The sequence below is a fragment of the Sinocyclocheilus anshuiensis genome, unplaced genomic scaffold (genome assembly GCF_001515605.1).
Source record: "Sinocyclocheilus anshuiensis isolate Anshui unplaced genomic scaffold, SAMN03320099.WGS_v1.1 scaffold590, whole genome shotgun sequence".
NCBI classification, from domain to species: domain Eukaryota; kingdom Metazoa; phylum Chordata; class Actinopteri; order Cypriniformes; family Cyprinidae; genus Sinocyclocheilus; species Sinocyclocheilus anshuiensis.
The window spans coordinates 1,367,937-1,383,241 of NW_015544192.1; the positions used below are offsets into that span (position 1 = coordinate 1,367,937).

At 36.3% G+C, this 15,305-nt stretch overlaps 1 protein-coding gene across 1 annotated transcript in view; it reads left to right on the forward strand.

Annotated features, from left to right (window-relative positions):
• LOC107696540 (CUB and sushi domain-containing protein 3-like) overlaps window positions 1-15,305 on the forward strand; it is a 193,207-nt gene that overhangs the window by 81,751 nt on the left and 96,151 nt on the right. Inside the window, exons 24-28 of the mRNA XM_016496907.1 lie at window positions 6,470-6,583; window positions 7,203-7,298; window positions 8,372-8,575; window positions 12,002-12,126; window positions 13,522-13,618. Of these exons, the coding sequence (XP_016352393.1) occupies window positions 6,470-6,583; window positions 7,203-7,298; window positions 8,372-8,575; window positions 12,002-12,126; window positions 13,522-13,618 (636 nt within the window). The remainder of the gene's footprint in view (window positions 1-6,469; window positions 6,584-7,202; window positions 7,299-8,371; window positions 8,576-12,001; window positions 12,127-13,521; window positions 13,619-15,305) is intronic.

The window sequence follows — 15,305 nt, forward strand, 5'->3', positions numbered from 1 at the left end:
GTGTGTTGCATATTGGACCAGGGGTTCAGGGTTCATACGTGTTATCTATCAATTATTCATATGCAGGGGAAATGGCTTGTGGGTCATGTATACAGGATGGTATTTCATGTGTGCAGTGAGGAAGAACAAACCCTGAACCTTTGTGGCATTATTGGATACGGATGTGAAGCTGACAGCTTGAAAGAATATAGTTTTTGGAGAAAGTCAAGTTTGAGGCTTGAATGTTTCTGCTGATTTGTCAATCTGCAGTGAAGGTTGCGTGTGTGTGCATGTCTCATCCTCGCTAGCTTTTCGTCTGCACATCCAATGAGCCCTGCGGAATCTCCCACCTCAAAGAGATCCTGGCAGATTGTGCGAGAGCATCTCTGTCCCTATGGGACCAGGCATTGATGTGTGAGGCGGATGACCAGCCCATGCTTGCAAATCCAGACAGGTGTGCTAGGAATCAGAGCAAAGACCTCTGCCATCTAGCCTCGAGCAAGATGATGGCCCTGGGGTATAAATCTCTGCTTGAGTGACCTCTCTCCTCAGAGTCTAACTGAGAGCCCCTCGCTGTAAGGAGAGAGTCTAATAAGAGAACAAAGACATGTAGAGGCTAGGACAGCATACTGAACAGTGATATGTGCCATATGAACCTTATGGCCCTGGTGTGTGTGCACATGTCTGGATCAGCGAACTTGCTTATTAACTCAGTCATGTATAGGCTACTCATGCATCTAGTGGAATGATGATCTGACCATTCATTTCCATGGAAACAGCACATGTCTGCTAAAGCAGTGTTTGCCTGTCTAAGAAAAGACATCCGAACAATACCACCATTTTGATGCAGGGTTGACGCCTCACAGCCACCTAACAACACCAGCTTTACACCTCCACCAGGGTTACTGTAGTTGTAGTTGTTACTGTGGTAACACTTTAGTTTAGTGGCCAATTCTCACTATTAGCTAATTGTTTATTAGCATGCATATTACTAGCATATTGGCTGTTTATTAGTAGTATAAAGCACATTATTTCTATATGAATAACTGTATCTATCAGATAAATATTTACTGTAGACATTACTTTTATAGCACTGTTGCAGCTTTTCATCTTTCCAGTAGTTAATGCAGTAATTTAATATGGGATGTCCCCACTTTTCACAAAAACAAACCTGTGTGTGTAATATAGTAATCATTTTTTATAATGCAAGACTTGAAGAACCTCAGACACTTTGATCTTCTGAGATACGAACAATACAAACACAGTGTATTAACATACAGACATCTGTTTTCAGATCTCACTGAGAGATGATGCAGGCAAACTCCTTCCTCACCTGTACATTTGTTCCTTTTCATCCACTTCAAGTTCACTCAGAATGGTCAATAGCATAATATAATGTTCTACATGAATGCAAGTGATATTCACAGTCATGTTTGGTATTATTTGAAATGTCTCTGTGCGACTACTACAATGGTCTCAATCTTACAAGGACTAAACTAAAAGGTAATACAGAACCTAAGAGTTTAGAGATATTTTGCTCACTGTAGATAAATAGTACTAGTATAACCTCTGATTACTGTTTGAGCTTTATTCAGGTTGTGCGTAGTTATTTTAACTATCGGGGGCTAGATAAAAATACTATTGAAATATTAGCATATTTCATAGTACTACTATAACCTCTGATTATTGTTTGAGCTTTATTCAAGTTGTCTGTAGTTATTTTAACTATCGGGGCTATATATACTAGCATAACCTCTGATTATCATTTGAGCTTTAACTAAGTTGTACATAGGTGACTTTAGGGGGCTAAATAGAACCACTATTTAAAGAATGGTAAGCATGGGCGACCTATTAAATAGTATTAGTCATAACCTCTGGCTAACGTTCAGACTGGCGAGTTTGTGATCTTGAGGTCCGCGTAAAACAGCCGACGTGAGATACTCTGAGCGACATAGATTCCTAATGAACGAGTAAATATAAAGTAAAGGGTTAACTAGAATAATCAAGTGTCTGAATAATAATAATTAGAAATGGACAAACAACCAGTTTGTATGACAACCTAAATTCGAGGTGTCAGATTAAATTACTTTGCACACTGAAAAGACCGAATACGCAGGAAGCCTTCAGCCACCATTGGATACCTTCGTTGGGCCAATTGGATGGACCTTACAATAATATACTATACCATGTTTAAAAAAAAAACTACATTATCATTTTTATTTTAGTTAGTCTAATGTATAGAGTCATGAAAATGTTTTATAGTTTAGCTTCAGTGTTTTTCCCCCAGTAATGTTTTTCTTTTAAAAAGGTTTAATTTCATTTAACAATTTAAAAAGTATTATTTTGATTTTGAAATGCTGAAGTGCATTTTTTCAAATTTTTTCTCATAGCCAAGCTTCATATAGAGCAGGGGTAAGCAACCTTAAACACGCTAAGGAAAAATGAATGGCACGCCAAGCATATGCAGATGAATGTGATATTTATTATTGTGATTCTGTCCAGGGTTATTTTTATTTTGCTCTAACTGCAAGAACACTGCAGGACTGGTATCCCAGCATGCTTTGCAGATTATGCTAATGAAAGTAAATAGAAATAATGCCTCTCTCCACCTGAGTTGTCACAGGGAGAAGGAAAGGTGTGTCCCCTCCCCTTTCACTTCTGTTTCTTTCAGAGAGCAAATTTAATTGGTGATCCAGTCCAGCTTCAGAGATGGAGAGACGGGGGGAAAGGCAGGGAACCACAGAGCTATTTGTTATTTCTGAATTGTGTAAGTCATGAGAAAAGAGGGAAAAGGTGTGAATTAATCACAGACCTAATTTCCATGGCAGCCGGTAAGCATCTGTCAGAGTGTGTTAAGCGTAAGAGGATGTATGGAAAAGGCCAATCTTCTGCAGTGGTGCAGTGGAGAAGCAAACAGTGAATTAAAGCCAAAGCCCTTTCTGAGAGCGCTAGCATGATGAAAACAATCTGCATGTGAGTGATGATTGTCATACATACTTTCATAACATATGGATGCTTCTACCCTACACGAGTGCATGAAGACATTGTAAAAAGGCACTTACCGGGTATATGGTACAAAATGAAACTTTTTTTTATTTCTTAACAAATGTCAACAAAAAGAGAAAGTACAATATCTAAATTAAGCTATCAGCTGGCTTGAGAGTTCATTTATCTAAAATCCACTATCATTCAAAAGCTTGGGGTGGGTAAGTTTTGTTTTATGTTTTTTAAGTCTCTTATGCTCAAAAAGGCTGCATTAGATTGTGAATTATTATTATTATTATTATTATTATTATTTACCCATTCTTTCAGCGTTCTTTGAATAGAAAGTTCAAAAGAACAGTATTTATTTGAAATAATTTTTTTGTAATAATCTGAAAATCTGATAATCACCTTTGATCAATTTAACACATCATTGCCTAATAAAAACATTAATTTCTTTCAAAAAAAATTTACTTACCCTAAGCTTTTGAATGGTTATATATCTAATAGATCTCACAACACAAAATGGAGTTTGTGCATCTAATGTTTTAGAGTGCTTTTAAATGCATTTTAAAGTGATGGGACACAAAGTGTACCCTATTAGTGGAAAGTGCCAATACTATAAATAGAAATCTGCCCAATTAGTATTCTGTTTGTGAGCTGCTGGAGTAGTGTGCAAACTATCAGAGCTGTGAATATTGATTCGTGCATCCACTCGTTTTATCTTTTTTTTTTTTTAAGATTTCTTTTTTTCATTTCCTGTCAGAGTGTCACAGAGATGCACAGACCATTGCTTCATCTCGAAGCTCTGCTCACATTTCATGCACACATCCTGCTTCAAATGGCACTTCTCAAAAAAATGGCTACACGGAAGCAAAAGGAATTGTAAGGAATGGCATCAAGAAGCTGAGGAAGAGCTGTGTATCAGGAATTACTGAACTCTGACTCCTGAGTGCTCTGTGGATCCTGCAAAGGAAACAACCTTCTCAGTTGTCTGTAAATGTAGTCTGAATTTCCCTCCAGTGACACCTAGACTTTTTTTTTTTCATTTTCATAAGTAATCTTTTTAAAAGTTATTTAATACTTGAGAGAATTGAGCCTACTTAATGTGTTATTTAGAAGTGAATGCAGCTTCACTGTATTTAAATGATATTGATTTTGTGTCGGAAATGGATCAAGTTTTCAATTTAGTAGCACTTAAAGTATGTCATTTTGTAAGGTCTGACATCTGAAGCACATTAATATATACTTATTTTGAGCTGTACTTCTACTAAAATGCACTTTAGTGCAACTGTTTAGTTCTGAAACACATTTTGCACTTGACGTGTGTTTTATTGTAAAATATACTTATTTTGAGTTCTGCTACTTAAATGCTTTTTGACATTACATTTTAATGTCATATGAATGTTACATAAATGCATTTAGTCTGCATTTTGTTGTCCCAGAACAATGCATTTTAAGCACAATTTCTCTCAGCTTCACTATACAAGCACAGTCCCTGATGAAGATGTCACCCTGTCTTCATCTTTTAAACTTTCCCAGAGTAGCAAAGCGATGCATTAGTGACCCCTGGCCTAATGTAATTATAATGGGTTGAGTATGATTGCAACGTGTACTACTTAAGCCTTGTACATTATTAATAGGTGCGTAAAACGGATCTGTCTTTTGTTGAGGTTCAAATTATAAAATAAATGAATAAATAAACTGTAAACTGGCACAGTAACATTGCATTTTTCTCCTTCCAAATTGATTTGTTTCTTCTCATTTCCCCCATTTTGTTTGGTGCATGCGAGCAAAACCTTAACGGGCACAATTGTTTTCTGACATGAAGTGGTAATTGTCTTGGCATCGCTAAAGCCTTGGAGATGGGGAAACTCAAGAATAATGCATTGAGGACTGCCATTATCTTCCCTTCTATTGTTCTTATCAAAGGCATAGGGGACAAGTCAACTCCCAGCACGCACTCTGGCAACAGACTTGATGAGCCATGATTCATTTTCCAGAGTTCGCAGCCACCTTCAGTAACAGCCTAATTTCATAAGTACACACAATGCACACTTTAGCTCAATTTCCAATGTAGAAATCTGCCTGCTGCCTACGTACATAGGCAGTTGCCTTCTATGATAGCATCCTAACTGAAATTAGACCTCATAAGAGACAGATTTGGAACTCTCTACATAGGCAGGAACTCATACAAACATCAAATGAGACTTTTTTTTGTAGAGTTTGAAGCACACAAATACAGAGTAAAACTTTTTTGCCTTACTCAGCCAATGGAAGTCATTCACTAGCCATGCATTAAAGACACAGAAGTATAATAAATGTAAATGAAAAGTTTTCCAGTGATTTCAGTTTGCTTTTGATTTCACTGACCAATATCACTTAGTTTTTGAGGTTAGTCGGTGAAATCAAACTGGTGAAAAATGCCATTTGTTGTAGTGAACTGCGTAGCAGGTGCCACTGTATGCAATGCCAATAAAGCCAATCAGGTCTAGGTAATCAAGCTCTTTGTTTACCTCAAATGACAAATAAATCTTTTTTTTTTTTTTTTTAATTGGTTTCTGCAAGAGTTTGATTACACGCTTGTATTACCAAGCAGAGAACTGTTTAATCACACAGTAGCTATGCTGAGCATATGAGGCGCTCCATCGATCCTCAGAGCCCTGGTGAATCACTGGAATCTGTGCCAGATTTCAAAGACATCTGAGACAGCAGTGGCCCTGGAATCTCTGTCCATTCACTCAATTTATACTGTATTATGGCTTAACAACTGTATCTGTGCCCAGAACTTATTTCTGCATTTTGACACTTGAGGTTTCTATATTTAAAGCTGTTTTTTCAATTAATTTCACCATGGCAACAAAAGAGAGATGCCATTGAAGTCAGTAGAATCCATATGCGTACAACCTTTTTTTTTTTTTTTTTTTTTTTTTTTCCCCAAAAGTTTTGATCGTTTTGTTCAATCTTCTCTAATCCTTAAGATATACCGTAGAGTAGGGATTTGATGTAATGATGATGAGTAGCAAACTAATGATTTTCTCCTAATGGTGGAAACATCAAAGCATCGGACAGCAAATGAGACTGTAACAAGTGCACCCAGTGGAGGACAAAACCAATGCACAGTAGCACTCAGCATGGTACCAACACATAATAGGGAGATGTTACAGCATGATAGCCAATTTAAAAGATTTAAATAAGCATACAGCCTTATTACCTCTGAGAGCGCTCGCTGGTTTAAAATGTGCAGATCTATTGAAGAAAAATTCTGCGTAATGTTCTTGCATACAAGTACTTAGTGGCATCTAATTAGGAATCTGAATATGTGTGGAGTAAATGAAGAATACATGCAGAAAGCCTTTCAAGACACATTTGCTGCTTGTAAGCTTCTAGCTGGGATCTTAACAGTTGAGGGGTCGCTTGGGTTAGTGTACGGTTTGTAGTTTTTGTCATGCTGTGGTCAAAGCTTTTTGAAATATTTTGACACGTTGCCTGTTTTTTCCCCGTTTAGTTCTATTTGGACAGTTTGTCCTGTTCCAGACGTCATTGAATGATGTTGTGGACATTTATGATGGGCCAACACAACAGTCCTCTCTGCTGTCCTCTCTCTCTGGGTCTCACTCAGGTAAAGCTCAAACCTGATGTCCTATTTTTGCACTACCCATACTTTAAATTGGATGCATTACCATTCATTACAAGCCACTGTTCAGATGTGATATTGTTATTGCAAAACATAAAAGAGGTGCACAAAGAAATAGTGTTGCATTTTCTATGCTTTAGGACTGCTCTATGTCATTTGCTATCTATTTCGTAGCTTCAACACACTGAATATATTCAGAACATTACAAAACAAATCCTGTTAACAAAGACATGGTCAATTTAAGAAGAAGGAAATAGCATGGAAGGAGAAGAAATAACTGCCACTCTGGTGTAAGAGTGATGAGGCAGAGCGAATTATGTGTGTTTATCTCATAATCTGTGTTCATCACATCTGCTGGATCATCCTTCAGTGGCTTTTAAGCTGAAAGGCGGTTATTGCCATTTGACTGAACAGCCACATGGGATTTCAAAGTAAAAAGAGACCTTCTATTCAGGCATTTCCCCTTTGCAAATATACTTCTCTATCAGGAGTCTTTTGAAGCCAAAAGAAGCAAAAATGATGCTCTGTGCAGTGATTTTTGATGTGTGCAGATCTCTCCGAAATGCAATTTTAAGATTTATTTACTCCCCTGTCTGTTTTCCAGGCGAATCGTTGCCCTTGAGTACAGGAAATCAAATAACTATCAAGTTTACTACAGTTGGACCAGAAACTGCCAAAGGCTTTCATTTTGTCTACCAAGGTCAGTTTTCAGCTCTATCAAAAAATAAATAAATAAATAAATAAATAAAAATATATATATATATAGTTGTGTACAAAATTTTGCACCATAAAACAATATTTACTCTATTTATACAATGTCAAGACTATTGAGAATATTTTTGGTACTTCCTGTAACACTGGTCAATATTTCATATCTACTTTTCAAAACGTATAATTATCGAGGACGTTTGGTTTAGTGCAGTTGAATGCATCATAAAGCTTCCCTACAGCTTTTCTTTGCTAAATTTGGCATGGAATACACTTTTTTTTCCCAGGGTATTTAGCCTTTTTGCATCATTTGCTACAACCAGATATTTTGTGTCACTGTGAATCTTGCTTTATGGACAAATCAATATTTATAGTATTGTCAACACTTCACTTTTTAAATTAAAACAATAAATACAGATTGTATTAAAATCTTTTACATTCTGTTAATAGCCACACAGGCCTTGAAATGTAAAGCCCTTATATTCTTTAGCATTTCAGATGTCTTTTACTGCTTTAACCCTCTCCCACACATCTTTATTTTGGTATTTTGGGAGTCAATCAAACTGACTCAGCCTCTCAGTGACTGAACAAGTCCAAAACCAGTCTGTTCCAGTTTAATTATTTTTTTCTCTACCTTTAGATTGATTAGGTTTGTTTGTTTTGATTTTTTTTTTTTTTTTTTTGCCCGGTTATGTCTGTGTTTGATGTGGTTGGGTAGTGATTTAAATTGGCATTTAAAAAAATATCTGCATTGTTAGAAGCAAAGGAATCATGTTGAAGCTAGAATTTGTTAGCAGGTCAAGGCCTGACATTTTCAAGTTGTGTTTGTTCCACTTACTTTTTAAAGGAAGATGTGTACATTGAATAAAGGTCTTACAGATACTTATGTTATTTATTTATTTATTTATGATAAAAAAATTCTACCACTAATTCTGCCACTATTCCACCTCAAAAGCCTTGAGCCACAGTCAAGGCCATTTCATTATTAGTAGAAATGCAAAGATGCACCTTTACAAAGTAAAACACTCTAAGCTGGCACGTTTCTCTTGTACGATTATATCACAGCTGTACCACGGACCAGCGCCACGCAGTGCAGCTCTGTTCCAGAGCCTCGCTTCGGCAAACGCATTGGCAACAACTTCGCCGTGGGCGCATCAGTGATGTTTGAGTGTAACCCGGGCTACACACTCCACGGCTCCACTGCCATTCACTGCGAAACCGTCCCTGATGCCCTGGCTCAGTGGAACGACACGTTGCCCACTTGCATTGGTAAGTTCAAACCCCGCCAGCCCCTGAGAGTGATGCACAATCGATGTGGCCTTTTGTTTTCACAGATTTGGTTGTGTAAGCATAGCTAGCTGAATGATACATCACAGCGAAACAATGCAAGCTGAAGTAAAGCTGTGCAGAATGTGACAGGCAGTTTCTTTTTAGTTATTTACACAGATTTTATTGGAGTCAACACAGGGAAACAGGCTGAGGCTGGCAGAGTGATAGCCAAATATCACGATACAAACAGAAACCTCTTCAGCTGTTTACTCAAGTTTCAGAGAGGTGTTTAGTATTATAAAAGGTCTGATTTTAACAAGCCACTTCTCTTTGTTTTGCTTGTTAGTCTCTCTGCCAATCTTTCTTTCTCTCTTACTTTGGATTTTGGATTGCTAAAGAATTGATTATTATGCTTTTCTTGTCATATTTAGGCTAGGTGAAAAGAAACCCTCTCCAGTACAAACACTCAAAATAGCTGAGATAGCAGGCCAACCATATAGCTGTATGCTAAATCAGAAGGCTAATCAGCTGGGTAACTGTGTGTTAAGCAGTCAGGCTAATCAGTTAGTGGCATGTTGAAATAGATGGCTAGCTGTATGGAATAGATATAATATTTATAACTTTATATAATGTAATTTGTGACACAATTTAATTTATTATCCAGCACTGAATGGAGTACCTTTTAAAGGTCATTTAAGCCAATAGAAATTAAGGGTCCAAGGGGAGCCCCTTTTCACCTAAATTTGGGACTACCAACAAGCAACCAATTATTTCTTTATTTATTTATTTGATTTGATTTTTATATATATATATATTTTTTTTTTTTTTTTAAGAAAACTATTATAATGTAATTTGTGACACAATTTAATTTATTATCCAGCACTGAATGGAGTACCTTTTAAAGGTCATTTAAGCCAATAGAAATTAAGGGTCCAAGGGGAGCCCCTTTTCACCTAAATTTGGGACTACCAACAAGCAACCAATTATTTCTTTATTTATTTATTTGATTTGATTTTTATATATATATATATTTTTTTTTTTTTTTAAGCAAACTATTATGTTGTTTATATGCACTATAATTCAAACATTTTTAAAGTTTTTGAAAGAACCTTTTTCCTGTTTTAATACAATAATTTGATAACTATCATTTTTTGTGTGTGTGTTACTGTGTCTTTTATTTGTTGCTACCTGCTATTTGGGCATTATTATTGTCACCTTTTCACATCATTAGTCAGCAATCTCTCAAAAAACAACATAGTAACAACATAGTTGTCATGACAGCCACAGTCATGGAGGTCCACCTTTAAGTTCACAGAGCTAAGTGGTTGCTAAGAATTTAAATTTTAGCAACCAACCTTTATTTTGCCATTACCCCCCTAACATTCACTGTATGCTTTGGGTAGGACCTCAATATGAGCGCATGTAGCTGGTCTAGGTGTTGGTATTACTTTACTTTAAAACTTTTTTTTTTTGAGGAGTCACACCTGTCACAAACACTAATAAAATATGGGAATACTGCAATGATCAACCATGTGGCTTATGTCAGGCATCTGCTTTATCGTGTCACACCTTGTTTTATTTCTTCGCTCATCTCTGTGTATTCTGCCTGAAAGGTCAGCAATCTGTGATATTTTACACGATTACCTGAGCACATGCTGTATTCTATATATCACTGGTTAAAAATGAATGACCCCAAAATTGCAGGGAAGTGAATTTGGTGAATAATTTAAGGATCTGACACAGATATATTGAGCCCTGCTGCGTATCTGGCCTCCCTGTTTCTTCTCCCTCTCTGTCCTGCACCCTTTCTGCTTTTTTTTTCAGCAACGTGGGACATCAATCAGGATGTCCCTACCTGCTCGTAGCTGTTTAAACAAAGTGATTGGCTTTGACCTCTAGATTATCCCCTTGTCCTTGACAGATAGCATCTTACCTAAGCATAGTATAACAAAGACAGTTGTGCCCCGCCAGAGTCAGATAGCAGCCTGTGCTTTTTTATTGACAGATCCACTCGGTGGCTTCTAGTGCTGCTTTAGACAATAGTTGGCAGGACTTCAGCAAACAGGAGAAAATTGCTAAACCAGGCTTCTCCTGTGGGAGAGAGGCGACATATTACACAGTCTTTCCTGACGTATCAATGCTACATTGCGCTTTTTAAAGGTTCTCCCAAAAATCAAGCTTCTGTCATCATTTTCTCACCCTCAAGTTGTTCCAAATGAGTTTATTTTCTTCTGTTGAACACAAAAGAAGATATTTTGAAAAATGTTGGTAATCAAACAGTTGACAGTAGCCATTGACTTCCATAGTATGGAAAAAATACCATGGAAGTCAACTGTTTGGTTACCTTCTTTTGTGTTCAACAGAAGAAAGAAACTCATACAGGTTTGGAACAACTCAAGGATAAATAAATGATGACAGAATTTTAATTTCTTTTGGTGAATTATCTCTTTAAATACACTTATAAAGCGTGCAAGAGTGTGATTTAATAATCTTTTGATGTGCTTTAAAGGAGACATTATTATGCCCCTTTTTACAATATGTAATATAAGTCTCTGGTATCAGGGGTCACCAAACTCGGTCCTGGAGGGCTACTGTCCTGCAGAGTTTAGCTCCAAATGGCCTGAACACACCTGCCTGGAACTTTCAAGTATACCTAGTAAGACCTTGATTCGCTGGTTAGGGTTGGAGCTACACAGGACCGAGTTTGGTGACCCCTGGTGTAGATGAAATACAGCAGTCAGGAGAACTTGTAGAACGAGAAAGGAATAGTTCACCCAAAAAATGAAAATTCTGTCATCTATTACTCACACTCATGTCATTCCAAACCTGTGCAACTTTCTTCAGCAGAGCACAAAGTTTTAGCTATTTTTATCTATACAGTGAAAGTCAATGGGTTCCAAAAGTTTCAAGCTCTAAAAAGGACCTCATTAATTTTCATTGTATGGACAAACACAGTTGAGACAGAAGTTATTTAGTCTGGTTTGGTTTGAAATGAGGGTGAATAAATAATGACAATTTTCATTTATTGGTGAGCCGTCTCTCTTTAAAATGTAGGCTGAAGAATCATATGCATATGTCATATATCTTGTATATCTTTTTATCATACATCTTTTCCATTGCTATATTTCATTATGCTATATTATAGCACAATGATGTTTTTCCATTTCATTTATTTATTTTTTTTTTGGAAGCTGATTACAGGAGCATGGCAACACCTACTCAGTATCTGTTTAAAAAAACAAGTATATTTTTAAAGGCAGCATCAAGGCCTAGTCGTGAGTAATCATACAGCAAAGTTAGCTTTGATTATTCATCAAAAGTTGCTTCTCTTTTGTACCTAGGCTGATGAATTTCTTCCATTTACACAACGCTGAAAGTTAATGCCTGTTGTAACACACTTTCCTGTCTTTTGATTCGTCTTCGCAGTGCCTTGTGGAGGGATACTGACGATGCGTAAGGGGACCATTTTGTCCCCGGGTTACCCGGAACCCTACGATAATAACCTCAACTGTGTGTGGAAGGTGTCTGTTCCTGAGGGAGCTGGAATCCAAGTGAGTGGAGGAGCTTGTTTGAAGTTCCTCAGATTAAATGTTTCAGACAAGAAGTGTCAGTGATGGAAAAGTTGAAACTATAATAAAGGGAATTCATAATGTCTAATTAATTATGCATAAGGCAATGTTTAATTTAGAAATGATGGGGAGTACAGTTCTACAAACTTCAGTGCCAGTCTGCTTCTTCACCTTGCCTTAATTAATTCATTAATTTATTTATTTTTTCCAAATGCAGTAATTTTGTTGATAGAGCATTAAGAGTGTTTATTGAATTCTCACACTCGAGAATGGACTCGAGCGACATGTTGCAACTCCAAATACAACCCACCCCCCAGCAAAAAATAATTACTCTCATTATACATTATAATCAGGGAAGCTGACCGTCACCCAGTTGCACAGTTTCTATATTTATTGCTGCATTAAAATAATATCCTAAGTGTAGATAGTTTTGCTATTAACATTATGCAATATATATTTAAAGGACCTTTCACAACAATATCAAAGCCATTTGAAGTCTCTGGCCTTCTAATTCAAAATCATCTTTTGGTTCTAATCATACATGTTTCTAGCAATTGTAGTAACCACTGTATCAAAACAATGTGTAAGATACAAACCTACACTACTATTCAAAATTTTAAGCTTGGTAAGATTTTTTAAATGTTTTTGAAAGAAATCTCTTATGCTCACCAAGCCTGCATTTATTTGATCAGAAATACAGTAAAAATAGTAAGGTTGTGAAATATTAGTACAATTTTAAATAACTGTCTATTTTAATGTATTATCTATTTATTTGATTAATTCCTGTTATGGCAAAGCTGAATTTTCAGCTTTCTTCAGTGTCACATGATCCTTCAGAAATCATTCTAATATGCTGATTTGGTGCTCAAGAAACATTTCTTATTATTATCAGTGTTAAAATGTCAAAAGCTGTGCTGCAGAATATTTTTGTGGAACCAGGGATAAATTTTTTCAGGATTCTTTGATGAATAGACGGCTCAAATAAAATTGAAATACTGTCACTTTTGATCAGTTTAATGCATCCTTGCAGAATAAAAATGTTAATGAAAAAATCTGACCTCAAAACTATGTGTTTGTAGCAATTGTCATGTTATAGAAAGACAATGTGTAAAATTCAAATTAAAAAAGTCGATTGTGCGTCTATACGATTATCTATGAAATTTTATTTTAATTTTACAGTTTCTGTAGCCTTGACTTTCCAGCATGTTAGTGCAATTTAGTGAAAATTCTGAGCCACCGGTTGCATCCAGTGTAGATTAGTTGTCCACGGTCTGTATGCAGTACATCACAGAAAGGAGCTATGTATGTTTGTGACATTGTCTGTGTTCTTTTGTTCTACCACTTCTTACTCATTTCCTTACTTTCTTTATAAATCAGATCCAAGTTGTGAGTTTTGCCACAGAACATAACTGGGATTCTCTGGATTTCTATGATGGTGCAGACAACAATGCACCACGACTGGGCAGCTATTCAGGTGAGAGTTCTGCTGGAAACACTACATACTTTTTCCTGTTTTGGGATTGAAATATCTTGCCTGAACATATATTTTCTTTCACTCCAGAGAACCTTCATCATTATATACTCTATATCTTTTGCAGTGATTCCTCAACTTTTTTTTTCCTACAGTTACCACATGAGATTTTAATTTAATATTTCTATAATTTAATTTTAAGTCAGTTAATGGTCACATGCGATGCAGGTAAACAAATAAAATATTTTACCTTTTCTGTAAGTGTCTTATTTAGACTTTTTATTTTAGTTTGACATTTTATTTAATTATTAGCTATTCAAAAACTCAAAGAACCCCTGAGGGTTTGCAAACCCCAATTTATTTAAATCCCAGGGAATGGAATGGAAATAGACTAAAGACTGGACTAGTGTTGCTGTAGATACTATACATTTTTGTAATCATAATGAACGAGGTTGGTTAGGCAGCATTCCCCTGGACAATGTCTTTATTAAAAAATCTCACTGCTGAATGCCAAGATTGATCAATCAGAATCAAGTATTCCAGAGCACCATACAGTATAATACACTTGTGTAATTTAGGTCTTAATTAAAATTACAGGAATATTACATTAGCAGTAGTGGAATTTGTCTATCCAAACAAAATGATCTTTGCTCTTAGTCTTTACAAGAAACGAATTTAAATGAAAACATCACAGATTCCTCGCCAGAACTTGATATCATTAATTGAGTCATACCTTGAAGAAAGTCAATCGTTTGTAATTTTTGGAGCCAGGAAGCTTGGAGGAGGTGCATCATGCTGTTTTTGGCTAGCTAATTAATTGCTATGTCTGGCAGTACACCTTACCACTCAGCACTTCATTTGTTTGTAAACAGAGCGGCCAGAGGAAGTCTACTGATGCTAACAGCTTGTCATTGCTGAGCCCTGATGGCTTAATTACAGTGGCAGAGAAGTGCAAAAAAAATCACAATTCTGAAAACGAAATAACAAATTACAAACGCAAATGCAAGTCTAAAAAACAAAATAACAATTCAGAAAGCACAACAACAATTCAGAAAACATTATAACAAGTCAGAAAACACAATGACAAATTCAAAAACAAAATAACAAGTCAGAAAACACAACGACAAATCCGAAAACAAATTAACAAGCCAGAAAACACAACGACAAATCAGACAAACCGGAAGAGGTAGGTATAGTTTGAGACAGTGCCATTGGTTTGGGATTACGCACCGCTGACTGGACGAGACATCTGTGAATCAACGTATACAGGGAAGAACCAGCCGAAGAACAGCAGAGTTGTGGTAGAAAGTTCGGAGATGGTATTAAAGTAGCTCAGTTTAAATGTATTGTATGAATTGCCCTTACTATGGAATAAAAAATACGGAGTGTCTATTTAAATTTATTTAAAAGTGGCTGTAAATCATCAGCTCCAGTGGCACAGATGGATAAGTGCGTGTTGTTGGCTTTTTGACGCGATCGACCCCAGTTCGATCCCGTCTTTTGCCGAACTTTTTTTTCCTCCCATTTCAAATCTCGTATTAGCAATGGTTTCTATTTACACTAAGTGAAAATAGCAGTATTTTTAGCAATATGCTATTTACACTAAGTGCAAATACCTATTTACACTGTTAAAATAGCAGGATTTCTACTATCAAGTATACTACTTGTTGCAAATAGTGGCAATTATCTG